Here is a 24,305-nt window from a genome sequence, read left to right as displayed (position 1 = left end):
GCGACGCGACACGTGCTAAGTGCAGTGGCACCTAGCTGCGCGCAAACGGGATAACTTATTGTTGGCCTACAATACCGATAATTATTGGTTATCGAGGGAGAAACGTTGCCAACCTAACTACGAGGTCTGCAACTTCATCCATTGTAAGATGTTATTTCAATTTCGTGTACGCGCCTATGAATAAACAGTAAGATAACGGGATGCTGATTTCAAACAAACTGATTATTTAGACTACAGTGTTTATGCATCTGTAGGAAATTTAAACGCGAATTATTTCATATTTTTCTTGTTTTCATCTTGATTCGAACATGAAGTATCATGTTATCGTGATGTCAGAAATCACTAATCAATGTTAGTAGGATACATCTTTCACAAAGACGAATTTCAATTTTTTCACCATCTTTCACAAAATCTGTTGAATATTTTATGATCTCTACCATATTTTAGATATAATTCTGTCGTAGAAGATGGCAATTATTTCCACCTTAACTCTACAAAAAATATCTCTGGCTACGAAAAATATCTGAGCAACATAAAATTTCAGATAGCTGAACATTAAAATATAATACATATTATGAAATATGAATTATAAATGTCATACGCGATTAATTTATAAGAATATATAATATCGTCGTTTCAATAATAGCAATAATTATTCACTTTTTTCTTTGCTTTTAATCATATTATAATATCGTTATCTAAAAGATTCAATTATTTTTTATGACAATCTGCTTGGTATTTCTGATTTTTGGATCGTGATACATTATTTATAGTTTCGAGGTTTCTTAAGTTATTTATCTTGTATTTCTACCTTTGATTAATCATTCATTTTCAATTTTGAGTTTGTTCAAGAAATCGTGGTTTCCTGATAAATCGTAGATATTATACTTTTGTAATTATCGATGTTACACCACGTAATATACCTCACTGAGAGTTTAAGTGAAACTCGATGATTTATAATTTACAAACTCATTAATTAGCGATTTCCCTTGAAATGGCTAGCAAGCAGTACGACGATTTTGCGGAACTTATCTTTCAGTTGCAATTTTCTTTACGAAAATTATATGTAACTTATTTAGTTTTCAACATTTCTATTAAAAAAAATAAAGAGAAAAAGATATCGATATTAGTCGTCTTAACGTACCGTAGAGTTGTAATAATATGATATTATTTAAGATTTGTAGATAAATTTTGATGTTAGGAATTTGATGTTATGAGTTACAAAAAACATATTATAAAATGGTTAACTTGAATTCTCGCTACAAAAAGACGTTTATTTTAGCGGAGAAATTTTATTACCGTAGCTAAATAGAGACAGCATCTTAAACCATACAGCGTAACATTATTTCCTTAATTAATCCTTACGGACAACAACTTAGGCAGAGAAGAGAAACGACAGCCTCGAGTACCTTCGTCAATTTTAATAATGAAAATTTCTGCTTAACGACTGTAGATTTTAATAGTATTGCTAACAGAGATTTCTATTCATCTCCAGGTAGAATCCTATGACTGTTAATGAAACTGGAGGAAAGTACGATGCACGTTTGCTGCAAGCAAACGATCCTGCTATTTTCTGCTCTTATATAATTAAGTGGGGAATTACGAGTTCTATGAACCAATACCTTAAATGTATCTCGAAATTTTAAGAAAATCGATATTTTCACAAGTTTGTGGTAAAACACATTAAGGATAGCGCGTTTCGGTGCAATATTGTCGCTGGAACAGAGAAAGAACGGGTGTAACAAATTGTATTAAAACGCTTACATTAGGTATGTTGGCTAGTTTTTCCTGCCAATCTAAACATATTTTGGTATGATTAAAATATACCCGAATATAGTGTTTGTTTTATATTATCTTGAAATTATTTCCACTATTGTACATTCAATCATATCTCAAATTTTAATATCAGAATATAAGGAACACATTGATAAATTTCTAATTATCATAGCAATTTATTCTAAAATTACAAATGACTGTGTTCAAAACTAATTAACAAACCGTAAGAACGATATTAGATTTACAACGCTTTGTTAGGAATATATTTAAAGAAATTTTGTATACTTTTTGAACTTTCTTGTTTATGTTAAAATTAGCTCGATTCATAAGTTGTTAATGAAACGGTGGCGCGGAGAATTTTGTTTTTTAACTTTTCTTTATTGCCTCACTTGTTTTAAAAAGATTATAAAAATTGAAGCTAAAGTTCGCTCAGAAAGTCAACGTAACGATTCAATCGTTCCTGCTGTAGATTATGAATTATTATTAAATATACTTATACATGCTTGGTTACATAAAATTTCTTCTAGTTGCATAGGATTAAACGTAAATTCCCATATATTGAACAAAATAGATATCAAATACATATTAATAAAACATCACATAATAATAATGAAAGAAATCATTCACAAGGTATCGTATATTGTTATGCATTGTGAAATACATTTTGCGTAACTTAATGTTTTTAAATTCTCCGTTGCACTTTACATTTTCTGCAAATATGTATTGTAACCTATTTTTTGTTCAAACACATTTGTAGAAATAACTAACTTTGTTAAAAGTAAGAACACGTCTTTTACGAAAAATGAAGAAAATATTTATTTTGTTTTTGTACATGTATATGTACGTATAACTTATTTAGTTGCATATATATAGTAGAAAATTTCGTAATATTGCATTAACAAAATCTTTATCGGTATTTATTTGGTTTAGCGACTTCAGTGAACAAGTACTACGGCGAAGAGCTAAAACTGATGAAGATTTCGAGGAACGAAATGGGAGTTTATCTGTGCATCGCTATCAACGGTGTGCCACCGGCAATCAGCAAACGTATTTCTATCAATGTCCATTGTGAGTAGTAGTGACTATCCTGGCCAATAATAATTTACCAATCTCTAATAAAACGAGCAAAGAAAAACATGCTAGCATTCTACCTCTACAAATCCTATTTGGGATTCTGTTTTACAGTCTCGCCGGAAATGCATGTGCCTAATCAACTGGTGGGTGCTCCTCTGGCTACGGATGTAGTCTTGGAATGTTTTGTCGAGGCTTCGCCCAAGTCGATTAATTATTGGATCAAGAATAACGGTAATATCTTTCTGCTGGCGATATAGCATTATGTTATATTATATTATATAGCTATATAGCAGTAGTTTGATGCGATTTTGCAAAGATCTTTCCACATAGTATAATTTCATTTATATAGCGTGCGCACAGCTCGTTATTTCTTTTTTCCGCTCTCTATCGCTTTGCATTGCTTTTCTAAGACACCCTTTCTGCTTACTTTCTACATTTTTAATTACAAACGTATAATAACCTTAATGTGTTCCTTTTTATTTCTCACAAGAAAAAGGAATCATTCCCTGAAAAATTCAGTGTAAATAATTTCTAGTACGATAATTCTTCTACTAAGATACAATATGTAGATTATTCGTGCAACATTTTAGTATGTTACATTCTTTTTATTGCTGAAAAGAAGAACAGGGATACGGACCTAATTGGCTATTTTTAATAGACTCGACACGATTATAAATATAAGCACGCATATTGGTAGAAAAGGCCAAAAGCGTTACATTGTCACATATACGTATGTACAAATAAAACAATATAGTAACGCATGGCGGTAAATGATAAAGGGCAATATCTTGTTTGCCCCTATGCTGTCGCGCGAGTCTCTTTTCCAACAATGATGATAGACATTCTCTTTCTATAGATATACCATTTTTTAAATAAAATCGATTTATTCGCCATATTATTTGATTATTTTAGTAGTTTCACCGAATCGAATTATTATCATTTAAAACAATATCAAAATATTTCATAGCGCAATGATAATATCTAAACGATAAATTATATTATACTTTATATGTACTTAAATTGGATAAAATTATTCATCGGTGGCCACAAAGTAATTATGGTAAAACAAAACGGGATTAAATATTTAACGAAGTCTCGTAACGTGCGACTACATTCATTACTCATCGGTGAATGTGAACGCTACGTCCATATATACGTATATACATTGTATCTAACATTTATTAAATTATGTTGAAACACTAGCCGAACACTCCATAGAACTCAGTGTTCTATATCAATCGGTTTACATACCTCATTTATTTCAAACAGGTAGACAATTTCTAATAAGCTGAAAGATGGTGTTTGTCAGAAACAAGAGATGGAATCAAAAAAATATTTGCACTTTGAAATTACTTTTCGAGAAAAGAAGGATAGCTTTGTTAATTAAACGGATTAACTCTCACGATTAAAACGAATTGGCCAGTCTCGTTTTATGTGTTTCTTCTAAGGCGTGCCCGCGTAGGAAGAAACAGAGAAACGCATCTCCTCTTTCCTTATAAGGTTTAACATTTCCATGTAAAAGTTAGCAAAAAGGTACAGGCAAACGCAGGAATGAATTACACCTGCTCGTTCGCAAATACAGTGCTGGACAAAAGTATTGGCACAGCATGATTGTTATGATAGAAATGCTTATAACTACTAAACAAATTGATTTAAACAAAAAACTTTTTGACGTATTTATTTATTATCTATTCTAGTTTATTACATAACAAGAGCAACAATATAAATAAAATAATACGCAAAATAATAACAAAAATATATTTTTTGAACATTTTATGGGTGGACAAAACTATTGGCACAGTAGAATATTTACGCTTATAACTAATTACATAATAAACTTCTAATATTTTGTTGGCAGTCCTTTTCTTTTAAGGACTTCCTTTAATCTTCTGGGCATCGAGTGGACTAATTTTTTAGTGAATTCAGGTACAATATTGCTCCATTCCTGCAGAAGAACTTTCTTCAGTTCAGACTTGCTTGTGATATTATGTTTCCTAATTCTTTTTTCCAATTCGTTCCACACGTGCTCAATGGGATTCATATCGGGACTTTGAGGTGGTGTGTTTAATGTGTGGGCAGTATTATATATTATCCACTGACGAACAATATACGCCATATGTTTAGGATCTCGATCCTGCTGAAAATAGAAATCCCTGGGGAGGTTTAATTTTTGAGTACTTTTCAAAAGATTTTGCTTGAGTATATTTAAATATACATATTTATCCATTATCTCATCAATGAATATAAGTTCTCCTACACCCGATGATGCCATACATCCCCACACCATTAAACCACCACCCCCATGTTTCATGGTGGCTTGCAGATTCAGTTCGTCCATCTCTGTGTTGGGTTTTCGCCATACTAATATTCTGTCGTCAGATTTAAAAATATTAAACTTACTTTCATCTGAAAACATGATCTTTTCCCAAAAATCAGTATCTTTCGTAACAAACTCTTTCGCGAATTCCACTCTTTTCTTTTGGTTTATTTTACTGATGTAGGGCTTTCTTCGTGCTGCACGGGCAGAATAACCGGCATCCTTCAATACCCTACGTACAGTTTTGGTACTTACTTCTTTTTCACACTCAGCTTTTAACATCGAAGCAATTTCAGTCGAATTAGTTTTTGGATCCTTCTTTACAATATTTACGATTTTCCTTTTTTCTCGAATTGTTACCTTAGAAGGGCGACCACTCCTAATTTGATTCTCTAGATTTTCTTCACTTTTAAAGCGTTTTATGACTGAACGCACAGTAAAACGACTTCTGTTTATGATTTGTGCAATTTCGTTGTAAGATTTATTCATCTTATATAAATTTAATATTATTTTTCTTTCTTCAATTGTGGTTTCTTTCGTTTTTCTAGACATTATTACTCTTTCTTGGTTTTTTGTTGTTTAATAACTGAAGTCTCCAGTTTCACTGATCGAGTGTTATAATTAAGAAGATTAAAGGAAGTCCTTAAAAGAAAAGGACTGCCAACAAAATATTAGAAGTTTATTATGTAATTAGTTATAAGCGTAAATATTCTACTGTGCCAATACTTTTGTCCACCCATAAAATGTTCAAAAAATATATTTTTGTTATTATTTTGCGTATTATTTTATTTATATTGTTGCTCTTGTTATGTAATAAACTAGGATAGATAATAAATAAATACGTCAAAAAGTTTTTTGTTTAAATCAATTTGTTTAATAGTTATAAGCATTTGTATCATAACAATCTTGCTGTGCCAATACTTTTGTCCAGCACTGTATATTCTCCGAGCAGTTCATAACTCTGTATGGGCGACATGCTTTCGCTTCAGCGCAATTCTTGCGGAACAGTTCGTTCTAATGCATTCGTATGTAATTTTCACCTTATACGGAAAATCCAGTGACCCGTTTTCTTTATCTTACTTATGCATATATACATCTATATTAATATACACAGATGCGTGTGCGCGCGGCGTGTTCATATACAGGAACATTTCAACTGTAATATGGAGACTCAGAGCGCGTTTAAAGAAGTGAATTTTTGCATACTTTTATACGTCGTTCCGTATTCATTCCGTTCGTTTATAATATTCTCAGGTGATGTCATCTATGTATCTATACCATATATACATATATATACACCGTACATACAGAAATACGCATCTTATATTCATACATAGAATATGTGCCACTTACGATCACGGTTCCTTCTGTAGTGAAAATTATTTTCAAATTTATTAATGCTAGCAGTAGTAATAACTTCCTACTTTTCGGATGCGGGATTAACCCAGTAGTTATCATTATTGTTCTTAAATTCCAACCTTTTAAAACTCTCTTCGGGCGTTCGCACTAATTTTTCAAGAGAAAACCTTTCTTGCCTCTATTATTTTTATATGCAACTCAAGTGTCACGTCATTGACAAATGACAAAGTAAAACAACAATTTCATTAAGTTCAGTATAGGTTTTTGTTGCGAATTAAAACGTAAACAGAACTTATTGTTGAAAATTCATATCGATTGCCATTGATATTCGCACAATTTTTTTTGTAAATGAGCTATATCGTAAATATAAATAAACCTCAAGATAGATTTCGTGTGGACGATGTACAATAAAGACCCGACAATGATTCGGAGAATGCGTAAATAGACAGATTATAGTGCATGGTATCTCTCTTGTTGCGTATGGTAACAGTCTCCCTGGAAGGATCATGAGAGTTATTTCATTCTTATCTTATTGTTAAATAGGTTATAAGTTAGATTAACAGGTTTATTTATCCTATTGTATATGCATAACTTGTAATGAATGAAAATATGCGATCTATAGATTGCATCGCATGCGATCCGTTAGCATGTGCCTGTTAACATTCCTACGATATGATTACGATACTACGATTACTATGAGTAAAATATTTTCTTTGGAATAAAATTATAATTAAATACAATATAAAAATTGTTTTTATAGTGATGATATTATCGAGCCAACAACATGACGTGCAGATAATTGAAAAATCAAGCTTCGAGCTCCAGATGGTGTTAACAATTCGCAATTTACAAAAAGACAACATGGGTACTTACCAGTGTGTGGCGAAAAATTCTCTTGGTGACGTTGAGAGCAGTATTCGATTGTATGGTAAATATGATTTAGAATTACATATCTATCTCCAATCAATTTTATAAATAGCTATAGTTTCGTATATACGTATTAAAATTCATATTTTATTTATATCGTATTATTCTTTTATCACCATTTTTTAGATGTCGTTCTCTGCTCTTCTTTATGTTTGCTTTTACTTACCTTTTTCTCTTTCAACTATGAAATTTTTAACCTAACAAAAAATGCGATAATGTGCATTAATGTGCGCTAATGCATGAAAATTATCCCCTTTTAAAATTATAGCACTAGCCACGGTTCGATTGCTTATGGCATGATTTTTGTACAATGGTAATTCTACTTTCGATAAATCATGAAATGTAGCTGTGCATATACTTACATACATGTACGAGAGCAAATGAAATTTATAAAACAAAAGCTGTGTATTTTTAAGAAAGGTAAATAAACGTAAGAACAAGTACCTAATCACGAACCGAAAACTAACGACACAACGATAGCAACTATGGTCATCGACCTGACGATAGATAACGAGATAAAATGAATAATCATTTACATTCGAAAAGCCTCGCACTACACGAGTCCAACTGAAAGAATCGTCAAGTATCAGATAGAATAGGGCTTATTCGATTGATAGTCGTAACGCTCAACACCGGACATTCATCTCCGGTCTGGCATTATTCCACGGCTAATACGAGCAACCTAGGCGACAGGTTAACGAATCTTTCCAGAAAATCCGAGTGGAAATTGTTCTTGCCCGGCTGCATCTTGGATAAAAGACTGATCGCAGTGTGATAGAAAGCATTTCGCTCGAACATGTCTCGAACACGCTCGCGTTTACAAGCATCTTCACTTTGCGGAATTCTCCAGAGGATTTTCCCTCTGACAGCGTTCGGCTTCTTTCGGTCAATCCTCATTTTTTTACGTACGGACCTGAGGATCTTCGGTGCACTTCGGTTCAAGGATCTCGCACGGATGTATCCTTCATAAATCATCGTGAGAGCCTCTCACGTTTTAGGAATCAATGTTGTTCCGTAATACAGGGATTTACCTACTACTTTTCGTAGCACACAGCATACTGCAGCGGGTAGGTTTTCCTTTCTCATAAGAACATCGTCGACGACTCACTGCCACCATTCTCAATGCGTAAACTTGTTATTCGATATGAGTAGAGTAATTTTAATTCGAGTAAAAAATTTTTAATTAGTCTAAGTTTCTTTAAGAATTTCACTTAGATAGAACTAAGGCATTTTCTTCTTGCTAGCTCTATATAAAATTTCGGTTCTCTCTGTAATTAATCAACTACAAAATTATTCTATTTATCCACGGTTAAACTTTTATATCGGTCTTGTTTCTAATTTTCTCATGAAAATTACTGATTTCTTGTTGTAGTTGTTTTCGCCGATGAAACGAATATCTTTAAATAACAACAAATCGGTGAACTTTTATTATTGTATACAGAATATTTGACTGAAATATTACAAATAAATTCAATATCTAATTACTTCAGTTATCAGTCACGTTAAAGTAAAAGAAATTTTCTGCACGCTACTTACGTGCATCGAATATTAGAATGATTAATAATAAATCTATCAAAGCATCGTCGTTAACTAGTATTAGCTGAAAACATAAATTTATCATTCGAGGAAAGATAAACTTTATTCCATCTATACTATTTATTCTATCTAGACAAACTTTCGCTGCCTAAATTATCTGAAAAAAAATATACCAGAATTGTCCATTCTAAAAATTTTAGGTTCTTACGCTCGATAGAATTCGGAAGGTTTTTTTTTTTTTTTTTTTTTATTTTGGTTATTTTACAATTTGTCCTTGCGGACATTTGGTAAAGTGTTATATCTTGTTGGTGAAGAAAAAAAAAATATAAATAAAAAATAATATAGCATGTGGGCGGCTACCCCCAGCGGGGTACCAGCTTCGTTTTTTTTTTTTTTTTTCTAAGTTATATCTTTTATGAGGTCTATTGGGTGTTTCCTTTTTAGTCTTCTTGCGATGTTTGTTGTGTTGCACGTTTCAGCTGCCAGCTGGTTCGGGTGCGTTTCTATTCTTGTTCTGTATCTTGTTGCGAATCTGGTAATCTCCTCCTTGCCGTTGGTATTCCGAGGTCTTTCCTTATGTCCTCGTTTCTAACGTACCACGTGGCGTTTACTATTGTTCTAAGGATTTTGGCTTGAATTGTTTCTATTTTGTTTATATGGCTCATTGCTGCTGTTCCCCATAGTGGAATTCCGTATGTCCAGATTGGTTTTATGATTATTTTGTATATTTTTAGTTTGTCTTCTGTGCTTAGTTTGGATTTTCGGCTTGTTAACCAGTGCATTTGTCTCCTTGCTGTCTGTATTTTGTCTATTATTGATTTAATAAAAACAGTCTATGGTTCGGCAGAAATTGAGAAAATCGAAAACAAGCTTCTATCTGCGGATAACACGACCGATGGATCAATGTCGACTGTAAGGATCGATAAGAAGAAAACAACAAATTGCGCGTCTTCCAACGCGCATGGAGTCTCTAATCTCCTTATCATCGTGATGATCCTTATCATCATCGTTTATCAGAACATCATCGGTCAGTGAACAAACGGTCTGATAAAGGTTTGGAAAATCTGATGTTATTATACATACATCCAAATCGTAACAATTCGTAAGAAAGGATTGATGTACGGCGTGTTTTATTTATCGGTTAATTCTGTATAGATCGAGCCTGTATTCACATTGTTCGGAGCTTATTCATTTGGATCAAAAGATTTAGATCAGAAGGAAAGTATACATGCTGTAACGAATAGGAACCAGATTTCGAAACTATGAAATTGTCAACGAAACAAATTTTTTTTTTTTTTGAGAAATGAGACGAATTTATTGTTCCTCAAAAGGAATCTCCTGAAAGGAAAGGAGATATTAGTACTAATAGCGTAAGTTTTATTTATCGAATGATTAATCGTTTCGAAGTTATGACTCAAGTTATAATAAAAAATACATTGTACGTATACCGTATGTCGCTTGAAATTTTCATCACGAGGATCATTATATAATATCTCCTTTTGAAGTAAAAATATTTGATAGGAAATGGTACACAATTTAGTAACCAACTAAATAGTAAACAAATGTTTTTTATAATTATTTTTAATAATTATTTAATTATTTTTTTTAACATCTTTTATAATTATTTTTAAGAGCAGGATAATAGTCTTATTGTGGCGTTATAAAATCCTGAAGAATGTATCAACAAAAACTGTGTAACTGATTAAGGTTGTAACTGATGTTCGACAAATTATTTCTGAAATATGCTTATAATTGAACTATATTTTCATATATTTTTAATCAATAGTCCATATATACTTCTACATAAGTAATCTTTAGTATAAAAGGATGCGTTCCGTATCCAAAAATTGAAGTTAAATATTCTATTCATACTCATTCAATGTTCACACTAATTCATTCAACTCAAACAAGCAAGTGTAATTATCCTAAAGTACTGCGCAATGGACCATTGTTCTAGGACCAACGCTTTAATATTCGCGAATCTTCGAAATCTGTTAAAATTAACATTTTAGGTAAAAATTTGAAAAATTTTTAATTTCTAAACATACATCTCCTACAAAAGAAGATTCGTGAAGCCAAAAAAAGATATTTTCTGTTATAAAATGATATGTATATCGCTTTACCTATACGTGACTAGTAATGGATGAAAGGTTTACAGAACTCATATTTTGACGTGACTGGCATAATGTGTTCTATCCTATAAATATGATCTTGCCTTTTATTCTGTAAGATTGTTATCATTCCAACATTCCTTAACACGAAGAGAGGATCAAATTGAACTAATTACCCGCCGTCCCCTTTATTGTAGCTACTTTAGGATAAATGCAAAGGTTGACAATATAACTTAAGCACATATACGTATAAATATAATTCATATATGTATGTATGTATGTATTACATAGGTACGTAATAGAGAAAACGAGAAATGTGATTTGCGAGCATATAGCGCAATGAGATATTCAAGCTTCACTTCGAATTAAGAATAAATGGATAAAATATTTATATTATCAAAATTATTCCTGTTGTATGTGAATATATTGTTTGTATCGATCTAACATGCTTGATTATTCGTATCAATATGTATTTTGTTTCGTTTACTCGCTGAGCAAAAAAATGTGACACTTTTAGCCCTCTACTACAGGGAAAATATATTTTCATATATTTTTAATCAGTAGTCCATATATACTTCTACATAAGTAATCTTTAGTATAAAAGGATGCGTTCCATATCCTATAATTGAAGTTAAATATTCTATTCATACTCATTCAATGTTCACACTAATTCATTCAACTCAAACAAGCAAGTGTAATTATCCTAAAGTACTGCGCAATGGACCATTGTTCTAGGACCAACGCTTTAATATTCGCGAATCTTCGAAATCTGTTAAAATTAACATTTTAGGTAAAAATTTGAAAAATTTTTAATTTCTAAACATACATCTCCTACAAAAGAAGATTCGTGAAGCCAAAAAAAAGATATTTTCTGTTATAAAATGATATGTATATCGCTTTACCTATACGTGACTAGTAATGGATGAAAGGTTTACAGAACTCGTATTTTGACGTGACTGGCATAATGTGTTCTATCCTATAAATATGATCTTGCCTTTTATTCTGTAAGATTGTTATCATTCCAACATTCCTTAACACGAAGAGAGGATCAAATTGAACTAACTACCCGCCGTCCCCTTTATTGTAGCTACTTTAGGATAAATGCAAAGGTTGACAATATAACTTAAGCACATATACGTATAAATATAATTCATATATGTATGTATGTATGTATTACATAGGTACGTAATAGAGAAAACGAGAAATGTGATTTGCGAGCATATAGCGCAATGAGATATTCAAGCTTCACTTCGAATTAAGAATAAATGGATAAAATATTTATATTATCAAAATTATTCCTGTTGTATGTGAATATATTGTTTGTATCGATCTAACATGCTTGATTATTCGTATCAATATGTATTTTGTTTCGTTTACTCGCTGAGCAAAAAAATGTGACACTTTTAGCCCTCTACTACAGGGAAAATATATTTTCATATATTTTTAATCAGTAGTCCATATATACTTCTACATAAGTAATCTTTAGTATAAAAGGATGCGTTCCATATCCTATAATTGAAGTTAAATATTCTATTCATACTCATTCAATGTTCACACTAATTCATTCAACTCAAACAAGCAAGTGTAATTATCCTAAAGTACTGCGCAATGGACCATTGTTCTAGGACCAACGCTTTATATTCGCGAATCTTCGAAATCTGTTAAAATTAACATTTTAGGTAAAAATTTGAAAAATTTTTAATTTCTAAACATACATCTCCTACAAAAGAAGATTCGTAAAGCCAAAAAAAGATATTTTCTGTTATAAAATGATATGTATATCGCTTTACCTATACGTGACTAGTAATGGATGAAAGGTTTACAGAACTCGTATTTTGACGTGACTGGCATAATGTGTTCTATCCTATAAATATGATCTTGCCTTTTATTCTGTAAGATTGTTATCATTCCAACATTCCTTAACACGAAGAGAGGATCAAATTGAACTAACTACCCGCCGTCCCCTTTATTGTAGCTACTTTAGGATAAATGCAAAGGTTGACAATATAACTTAAGCACATATACGTATAAATATAATTCATATATGTATGTATGTATGTATTACATAGGTACGTAATAGAGAAAACGAGAAATGTGATTTGCGAGCATATAGCGCAATGAGATATTCAAGCTTCACTTCGAATTAAGAATAAATGGATAAAATATTTATATTATCAAAATTATTCCTGTTGTATGTGAATATATTGTTTGTATCGATCTAACATGCTTGATTATTCGTATCAATATGTATTTTGTTTCGTTTACTCGCTGAGCAAAAAAATGTGACACTTTTAGCCCTCTACTACAGGGAGTGCTATACATAAGTACACGATACACGATTGAATGTTCAATAAAACTATTGTAAGTGTGTAAGTTGCAAACTCATTTCCTACCTTGACGCACAATTTCAGAAAAGAATATCTAAAACATTTTTATAGACTTCGATAAGATTTAATAGACGAAAATTTCTTTCCTAGAAAACACTGTTCTTTTGACAAATTAATACACGAAAGTCGTAAGACTTTCTAGAGTTGTTGAAATTGATCTGACTTAAATTCGATACATCTAGTGAAAATCTTGCACTTTTAACAAATTTAGTTATAACTAATTGAAAGATTTATTTTGATCGCCTCTAACGTTCTCCATTATCAATCCTTGTTATTCTATGCTCCGATTAAAGTCAATATCAAATATAAATAGTTAATGGGAAAATTTGGAGTAATCCGATCCTATACATTAACTTTGGAAGCTGATCGAAAAAATATGAAACGACGATGTGAGAATAAGAAACTCAAGGAGGAACAATACAAAGAAGAGCAGAAGGTAAAAAATACAATCCTGGCAACATGTAAACATGGGCATACGCATATGAGGCATATACGTTATATTCGCGAATCAAACATCCAAGTGTGTATTTACTTTTCAGTTCTAACGACAATAAATTTGCGTGACGTACATGTACATATTTTTGTACAGGTATCTATGTATCATATACACATATGCTTACATATGCAGATGCGTGTGCATACTAACACATCAGGGTAACTGAGATATCTCTATACAGTTATCCATTACTATTCGAATACCTTTCGAAACAGAATAACTTTTTTAAAAATAGACCAATTGGCGTGATATTTGTTGAGAAGTTGAAAAAAGGATTAATTTACTAGATTACATGTAAATAAAATTTTGAAAAAGTTACAATTGGTGGGAATGGCGAAGTAGAAAGTAAAGGTCATCCTTCACACCTTTCTTATCTAGACATCTAATGAAAATTTGAACAACACATTTTGAAGATTTATGACAGTTAAATACTAGATGCTGAAAATTTTATCGAAATTTATTGACATTGACACTATTCTTTTATAATTCGTATTATTTTATGCAAATATTCCTGGCACCTTTGCGGGTACAAAAGGGAGAACCATCCCAGATGCAAAACCAAATATATTAATAATATTTATTTTTAATTAAATTATAACAGACAGTTCTTACAGTCTGGCATATGTAGCTGCACGGAGCTGTTACTATGCCGAATCCTCGTTCACTATGTACTATAAACAGAATATAGACAGTCGACAAGCCATGCTACCATGTACGTGTCACAGGTGAAATTCGAGCAGCTATATGATAAACCAAAATTCCGAGCGCCTTATCACGTGTGACCGTCCGGTCAGCATACTTTCTCAGCCGCCTGGGTGGCATTCGGTCACTCTAGCCCTTCTCCGAAATATATGATAAGTAAGACCAAAGCCTTCTCCCACTCCAACGAATAAAGGAATATAAATGCTCCCTTCCAAATCATCCAGCTCAGTCTAAAAGAAAATTTCTTAACTAACTTAAGTACTAAAAAAATTGTATCATCGCGAACCGAAAACGGTATTGTATAAATTGAAAAAAAAAAAAAAAAATAAAGAACTCGATCTCCTGTTCACAAAAAAACAAGTTTCTTGTTTTTTTCTTAATTTTTACGTGACATACGCTGTTACGGACACGCAACTGTAGGTAGAATTCACTGTAGTTGTATCGATAGTCTTTTGCAAATATTTCGGGAACAATGGCCAATTGACAGTTACATGTACAGGAAAAAGTTGCTTAAAGTATTGACTTGTACAATATATCCAAAAATCATCGAAATCAGAATTAAGATTTAGTATTTCTACAGTTTCATCAAAAGTTATTCTGTTTTAAAGATTGTTCAAATATTAATAAGAGTAACTGTATGTAAATAGACCTTGCAAGCATTAAGTGTTGGCAAAGTGTATCGCGTTTTTATTCGCTGTTGGCGGCAGCTTTTTAAGGTTTATGTCGAGCAATAATTTTGGCCAAGTCGAGCGTTTTATCTTTAACAAACGGATTCCTTCGATCGACCCAAGATTTTAAGCAGCGCATATACGCTCTAAACACACTCGCTTTCAGACAATCAGATCGAACCTTGATTAGATACATGCGATCTTTTGGTTTACCTACGTTAATTTAAAGTTGTTATATCTTTGCTTTGAAATATATACATATATTTCTAGCATTTAGGTAAATGGTTTCGTGTAGGTAAATGTTATACTGGGTAGGGCAGAACAAAGAGCGATTTTGAAAAGCGCGGGAATCGTGCTGTTCAGATGGGAGGGAATGGGGATGCTATCGGCGATGTTCCATGCCCATTAGCATTAATAGTAATGGCGCGGTGGACTCTTCAGAACCGCGTACGCTATAAAAGTGTTTTATCTAAACGGTAGGTCTTACTAGCAGGCGTACCGTGCTTTCCAAACTTGTTTTAGCATTAATTGGAATTGACCGCTGCTGTCTGCCTGCGCGATTAAAAAGTGGATTGAGAACTTCGAAGAGACTTCGTCCACGACAAGAAGTGGTTCAAATCCTACAATGCTGCGGAATGTAATGAGTAACTTTAAGGCCCGGCTAGAAGGAGTATGTACTCCTGAAAGAACGTTAACTTACTGCAGTCATTTTTAAAAATTAGTTTCTTTCCATTCTCATGCTTACTTTTCTTTAAAGCTTTTTTATGTAGTTGAAGGTGGTGAAAATAAAATTTGGAAAAATTGATTTTTGGAGATTTTTTTGCCCCATCTTGTACATTTGTCCTCGCCCCTGATAAAACTTTTGCGTAACTAATTCATTTTTCCATCAATTCCTACAGCAATCTCTTTCTTTTTCTTCTCTTAATTTTTCGAATTAAAATCGAGCTCTTTTTTCGGCCGCAAAGTCTTTATTTACACATATATTTATACGTACTTATTAACTGCGAATCAATAGAAATGCTTCGCTGTTCAATTTTTCTGCAAACTTTTATATCGGAAAGATGAATGAAAAGGCATGCATGTACAGGTTAAAATGAAAATTTTCGTTTGCACCGCCGCGATTCGTTTGGAAACAAAAAGTTTTTTTAATTTTTTTACATAAATATTGTACAAACTCACTCTGGTTAGTAATCTCTACAATGTTATTTATTATAATTTAAACAGGAAACAATGGATATTTAACGTGAACTTAATGCAGTAATGTGATATAACTAAGACAACTTAAATTGATTGATTGATTCACAACTCAACTCACAACTTATAGTTAACAACTCATAACAACTCGGCAACTTACAACTTATAACGACTTGACAACTCACGAGTAACGATTTACCCACAACTACTCAAAGCTTCCTTGCTACTTAGTCGCAACTCCCTCGCTACTACAATTCTCGATTCTACCTCTCAACTTCAACTCTTTATTTTCTTGTGTGGAGGAAACATTTATAGGCACCCCGCGTCCTCCTGGGAGAGGGCTAGGATTCATACCTCCACGATGACCTTCTGAAGTGTATCAGGAGGGGCCTTGGAATCGCGAAAGTATACTCACGAGGCCCCCCTTGCTGATAATAATCCTTTCTTTCCACATCTCCGCGATGTGTGGTCATGACACATCAGGCCCCAAACTCGATGTCGCCGTGTAAAACTGCCTGACTCCCCAAGAAGACAGTTTAGTAACACAGCGGGCCAGCACCTAGTGTTTTTACCTGCCGGAGGACGAGGTGAACCAAACTCGCCTTGCCAAGGTGCGTCCATGGCCTTTGCCCTGTTTTCGCCTACCGAACTTCTCTGATCACCTACTCATAAAAAGAGGCGACCACCCTTCTACCACTCTCGCTCGTCAGCAGTGCTATAAGAACCACGGCGACGACAGGTTCACTGCTAGTCTTCAGATCATACACCCGTAATAGCAATAATTAACTCAACAATTCTGGAAAATCTACCTAATGGCTTTATTCACAACCAAACCACCAACTGGTAACTCTTTAGGGAAATCTTCAATCATACAACATCAGCCTCAATTCGCTTAAAAATGAACGAAGATATAGAAGCAGCCGCCGAATACCTAAACACCAGCATAGTAGAACTATGGTGGTAAAACTCTCTCGTTCTCCGCTAACAATCCTTCCAATTCGCTGTCCGCAAGGTGGATGGGCGCTTAACCCTACACAAAAAGCTAACTTGTTTGCCAGTCATCTAACTAACGTCTTCAAAACAAATTCCCCCGCTACTTCAGACGAAATAATTGAATACCTGCACTCTCTCTTCCAGATGTCTCCTCCTATTGGGCCGTTCTCATCACTAGGAGTCATATAATTAATCTGTCGCCTAAATCCCAAAAAAGCATCGGGGCATGATCCGATAAGTAACAAAGCCATTAAGGAGCTTCCCATAAAAGGGATTACAATCATCACTTCCATTTTTAATGCAATTCTCCGCCTTCAATACTATGCCAAGCCCTGAAAAATATCATTGATTACTCTCATTCCCAATCCTGGAAAACCAATACATGAAACCAGTTCTTATCAGACATAATCTTCTGCCCACCTTGTCCAAACTATTCGAGAAGATGCTAATGATACGACTCCTTCCACTCTTAGAGGATCTAAAAACACTGCCAGATCACCAATTCTGTTTCCAAAAGCACTATTCTACGATAGAGCAAATTCATCGTTTAACTCACAAAATCATCTAAGATTAAAAAAGAAAAAGTATTGCACTGCGGTATTTCTAGACATTCAACTTTTGTTCAAACTAAAGGAAATCCTACCACACACCTACTACTCCATCCAGAATCTTAGATAAATCCAAACAACTCAAAGCAAAATTTAAAAAATTCTACTGGCTCATCAGCCGACGTTCCAACTTAAACACGCAAAGTAAAATTACATTATACAAGGCCATATGAAAACCTGTTTTGACGTATGGAATAACTTATGGAATAACGTAAAATAACTATGGGGAACAGCAAGTAGTTCGAACATAGAAATTCTTTATCGATTCCAATCGAAAACCTTAAGATCCCGAATAGATGCATCTTGATATGCCACCAACGAAACGATACATCACGACCTCAAGATACCCACAGTCAAAGAAGAAATATCCAAATTAAGCAATAGACATAGCACAATAGTTAACAACCAACAAAACCTTCTAATTACTCAACTGCTCGACACGTCAGAACAGATCCGCAGGCTAAAAAGACATTACACCCTAGACCTATGCACTAGATTCAAATAGAATCAAACATACTATAAACACTTATTAATCATGTCATAGTACCACGCCAGATAAATTTACTTAAAATCTCTAACGAGAATTGATTGTAAAATAAACGCAAATAAAAAAAAGAAAAAAATTCTTTTTTGAGTGAATTGTAACAGACATTTTTTGCAGCGTCACATATGGACGCTTATGCACGGAACTTTCAAGCTCGCCTGGTCCTCGTTTCTAATCATATGCTGTAATACGAGTTCCCTTTCGACTGCCGAAGAGTGCAGACGTGCCTGGTGCCCGGAGAGGTCTCTCCGTCGAAATCGGACGTGGAAAAAAGTGCCCCCGAAAGTGCGAAAAGCGGGGAAAACAAAGCAATGCAACGAGTGCCACCGCTCAGGATATCAAACAACGGTGAATCATACGCCATATACAAAACCATGGAAATCCATGAATGCACAGAAACCGAAATGGATATGACTCAGATGAGTGACGAGAGAAACACCACCAACAACGATCTAACACAACAAGACGAAAGCTGGAAGGTCGTAACTCCCAGCAAAAGAAGAAAAATTACAACAAACGCAAATACTAGGAGGGCTGCAGAAACAGAAAGTAAGCAGTGGCTCCAAGAAATCCCACTACAAAACCCCTTCAGCATACTACCACAAGAGAAGGAACCAGAAACAACTGAAACAACTGAAAAACCAATAACACACAACCCCAAACCACCGCCAATATACATCGATGCGCAAGTAATAGACCTCCTCCCCGAACTGCTAAACAATACGGCAGGCAAAGAAAACTACTCAATAAAACAATTAAAACTGGACCAGGTAAAAGTGCAAACCAACGCCCCAGAAACCTACAGAAAAGTGGTAAAAGTGCTAAAAGAAAAAAACGCCGGGTACCACACCTACCAGCTCAAAACTGACAAAAGCTATAAAGCAGTTATCAGAGGGCTACACCCAAGAACAAACACAAGCAACATATGCGACGAACTAGCCAAAATCGGACACCAGGTAAGAGCAATAAACAACATAACGAGATTTGATACCAAACAACCACTACCGCTGTTCCTAATAGAACTAGAACCGAACAAAAACAACAAGGAAATCTATGACATTAAACAAATCTTAAACACAATAATCACAGTTGAACCACCCAGACAAAAAAAAGACATACCTCAGTGCATGCGGTGCCAACAATATGGGCACACAAAAAATTACTGCAACAGAAACCCGGTGTGCGTCAAATGCACAGGAAAGCACCTGACAACTTACTGCCCATATACGGGAAAAATAAACGAGGTAAAGTGCTACAACTGCAACGGACACCACCCAGCCAGCTACAAAGGCTGCCCAGCCAGAAAAATACTCCAACGTAAATTGTTTCCGCCGCTTAGAAGCAGGACATATAACTACCACCACACACAACAAAACAGGGCAGAAGCTGAGACACCAATTAAAGTACAGTACGTAATGAACAACAACCACAACAATATCAACACCACTGGCAGTCGAAGCTACGCGCAAGCAACCAAGGAAGTAACACCCGTAGCCAACCAAAACCACAACAACAACACCAACGACGCTACAGAAATAAAAGAACTATTAAAACAATCCATCAAAAGCACCGACATGTTAACAAGAACGATAAGCGAACTAAACGAAGCATTCAAGCAGCAATCATTACAAATCACAGCTATGATACAACTGATAACAACCATGCTAAGCAAAAAGTAAAAACGGACATACTAAAAATAGCTGCCTGGAACTCTAACGGTCTACAACAAAGGGCCATTGAAACCAAAGCATTCCTATACCACAACAACATAGACATACTACTCGTATCGGAGACGCATTTCACAACAAAAAGCTACACAAAAATACCGCACTATACCATATACGATACCAAGCACCCCTCAGGAAAAGCACACGGAGGAACCGCAGTGATAATAAGAAACGACATTAAACACCACCTACACAGCCAAGTTAGTAAAGAACACATACAAGCAACTACCGTTACCGTACAAACTAGCAGCAACCGTCTACAGCTGTCAGCAGTATATGCACCACCGCGACACAAAATTACAACACAAATGTGGGAAGAATACTTCCAACAACTAGGCGACAAGTTTATCGCAGCAGGAGACTACAACTCAAAGCACACAACATGGGGATCAAGAATCACTACACCTCGAGGCAGAACCCTGGAAAAACACATCAGGAAAAACAATCTCAATATATTATCCACAGGAAGACCGACATACTGGCCGACAGACCTGAGCAAAATCCCTGACCTACTAGACTTTGCAGTCACAAAGGGATTAAACGGAAATAAAATAAATATAGCATCCAGCCTCGAGCTTAGCTCCGACCATACACCCATAATAATAACATACAGAAACAAGCCAATACTCTACAACAACTCAGAGACGCTATGCAACAAATCCACTAATTGGCAAACCTTCAAAGAAATAATAGAAAGCAAAATCAACTGCAACATCCCACTGAAAACGCCCCAACACATCGAACAAGCTGTAACAACACTTACAAAAACTATACAAGAGGCAGCACGGGCAACCACAAAACCAGCAACTACCACTAGACAAACAAAACAAATCCCATCAGACATCCTCGAAAAAATTAGAGATAAAAGAAAAGCGAAAGCAAAATGGCAAAAACATAGAACAAAAGAAAACAAAAAACACCTAAACAAACTCGCAAAGGAAATAAAAAACGAAATAAAAGAGCACAACAACAACGAATTCACAAAGTTCATAGAGTCACTATCTGCACACGAGAACTACAACTACTCACTATGGAAAGCCACAAAAAAAATAAAGAAGGCGATAAAACCAGCCCCAGCAATCAGAAAAGCAGACAACACATGGGCAAGAAGCAACGAAGAGCAAGCCGAAGAATTTTCCATCCACCTATGCAACACATTTACACCACACAACATCAATAACAGCAACCACAATAGCCATACGGACGACGACGCGATAGCCACTAGCACTGCAATCGACAAGCAATACACCATACCCAAAACAACAGCACAAGAAATAAGAAACATAATAGAAAAAACAAAAAACAACAAAGCACCAGGAATCGATCTAATCAATGGCAAAATATTGAAAAACCTCCCTCCAAAAGCGATACGGTTAATTACAATAATATTCAATGCAATACTAAGAATACAATATTATCCTACATTATGGAAACAGGCACAAATCATAATGATACCCAAACCAGGCAAAGACCCACATGAAGCAACATCCTACAGACCAATATCACTACTCCCCGTGCTCTCCAAAATACTAGAAAAAGTAATATACGCCCGACTAAAACCAATAATAGAGAAGGAAAAACTAATACCAGACCATCAATTTGGATTCAGAAATAAACACTCCACCATAGAACAAATGCACAGGCTTGTCAACGAAATAATACACACAATAGAAAACAAACAATATTGTACAGCCCTATTCATGGACATAGAGAAAGCTTTCGATAAAATAAATCACGAAAGCCTAATACAAACAATCAAGAAACAATTCCCGGAAAAAATATACCAAATAATAAAATCATACATAAGCAACAGAACCTTCACAGTAAAAATCAAGGACGCACACTCCGAAGCAAAAGACATCAAAGCAGGTGTTCCACAAGGAAGCGTCCTAGGACCCATACTATACACATTATACACGGCCAACATTCCAACAACTACCAATAGCAAAATACTGACATTCGCGGACGACACAGCCGTGCTAGTCAGGCACACCAACCCTGTAACAGCAGCCACAATACTACAAGAGCACATCACAAAAATAGAAAAGTGGCTACAGGACAAACTAATCAAAGCTAACCCTAACAAATGCAACCACATTACATTCACATTGAGAAAACAGATAACACCAAACATCTTCCTGAACGGCACGCAAATAACACAAACAAGGCAAGTCAAATACCTTGGACTTCACATAGATACACATTTCACATGGAAACAGCACATCAAATCAATAATAGACAAGATACAGATAGCAAGGAGACAAATGCACTGGCTAACAAGCCGAAAATCCAAACTAAGCACAGAAAACAAACTGAAAATATACAAAATAATCATAAAGCCAATCTGGACATACGGAATTCCACTATGGGGAACAGCAGCAATGAGCCATATAAACAAAATAGAAACAATCCAAGCCAAAATCCTTAGAACAATGGTAAACGCCCCGTGGTACGTTAGAAACGAGGACATAAGGAAAGACCTCGGAATACCAACGGTCAAGGAGGAGATTACCAGATTCGCAACAAGATACAGAACAAGAATAGAAACACACCCGAACCATCTGGCAGCTGAAACGTGCAACACAACAAACATCGCAAGAAGACTAAAAAGGAAACACCCAATAGACCTCATAAAAGATATAACTTAGAAAAAAAAAAAAAAACGAAGCTGGCACCCCGCTGGGGGTAGCCGACCACATGCTATATTATTTTTTATTTATATTTTTTTTTCTTCACTAACAAGATATAACACTTTACCAAATGTCCGCAAGGACAAATTGTAAAATAACCAAAATAAAATAAAAAAAAAAAAAAAAAAAAAAAAAATATGCTGTAATACATCAGAGAGAACGAAACGTTTCTACAAGTTCATCTTATTTTGTTCTGTTTTAGCTTCTATTGTTTATGAAGCAATTAACAGTTGATTTGTTTTGTAATAGTTAGCGTATCATTAGTAATATCGCAATACAGCATAATAATATCATTGGTTTGGGGTATTCGGAGTGGCACGGTTGTAAAATTGGAACGTTTTTGGTAACACGTGTCACTTTTTTAAATTTGTGATTAGTAAGACTCGAAAATAGCCAGAATATTTTGACAAATAGTTTGTTTTGAACGTTAATTAAGCATATTTTTCGTTGTTCATTGCTCGTTGTTCTTTCGTAAAAATGGTATGTCACGCTCAGAAGTTTTACAATTTAGAGGGTAATTCAAAACTTTTAATTGGTAGTCTATTTTACAAAAATTTTCAATATACCCACATCTTTTAAAGGCTCTAACTATTCTATATTAATGTAACACCAATTGGGAAGTCCTTCTGCTATGTTCCTCTGTACTTGTGCACACTGCATTTTCCTGCAGATTGTTCAACTCCGCAATTTTATCAGTTGGACCATAATGAAAGCTGACGCGGTGCCGCATCTCGACTAAAATGAAGAGAAAGAATTCGGTCAACACAAGAAATTATATGGGTGGAGTTCGGCTTTAAGGACTATGCGAAAAAGATCTTAATTCTTTCATAAATAAACACAACTGCCCGAACAGCTGGCGCGGACGTAATTTATCGCGATTTAATTTAAGGATCGACCTTTTCTTCCTTACCCGGTCTACTCGCCGCTATTCCTCGTGCCTTTCCTTCTCATCTGCTACTGGTACTTTCATTAAAGGCCTGCTGGCGCCATTTAGTGGCTGGCTTTATGCTGATTTTATTTCTTTTCTTTCAAGAACTCGAGATCCACAGTAATTGTGCGATATTATTACCGACATAATGGCTGTATGAAATATGGCCCATCAACCTGCCCGTACATTGCTGTACACAGACCACAGGATTTCACATTTCAATGAAAGTCATCGTTGTCAACCCAAGCAGTCCCAGAAGGTTCACTAT

At 34.6% G+C, this 24,305-nt stretch overlaps 1 protein-coding gene across 1 annotated transcript in view; it reads left to right on the top strand.

The window, feature by feature from the left end:
* LOC132914721 (lachesin-like) overlaps positions 1-7,501 on the top strand; it is a 54,073-nt gene extending 46,572 nt beyond the window's left edge. Inside the window, exons 6-9 of the mRNA XM_060974069.1 lie at positions 2,707-2,844; positions 2,962-3,081; positions 4,146-4,148; positions 7,287-7,501. Of these exons, the coding sequence (XP_060830052.1) occupies positions 2,707-2,844; positions 2,962-3,081; positions 4,146-4,148; positions 7,287-7,501 (476 nt within the window). The remainder of the gene's footprint in view (positions 1-2,706; positions 2,845-2,961; positions 3,082-4,145; positions 4,149-7,286) is intronic.
* The last annotated feature ends 16,804 nt before the right edge of the window (positions 7,502-24,305 follow it).

This window comes from Bombus pascuorum, chromosome 1, assembly GCF_905332965.1.
Source record: "Bombus pascuorum chromosome 1, iyBomPasc1.1, whole genome shotgun sequence".
Classification (NCBI taxonomy): Eukaryota; Metazoa; Arthropoda; class Insecta; order Hymenoptera; family Apidae; genus Bombus; species Bombus pascuorum.
The sequence above is the reverse complement of the archived record's forward strand: the minus strand, read 5'-3'. Positions and strand labels throughout refer to the sequence as shown.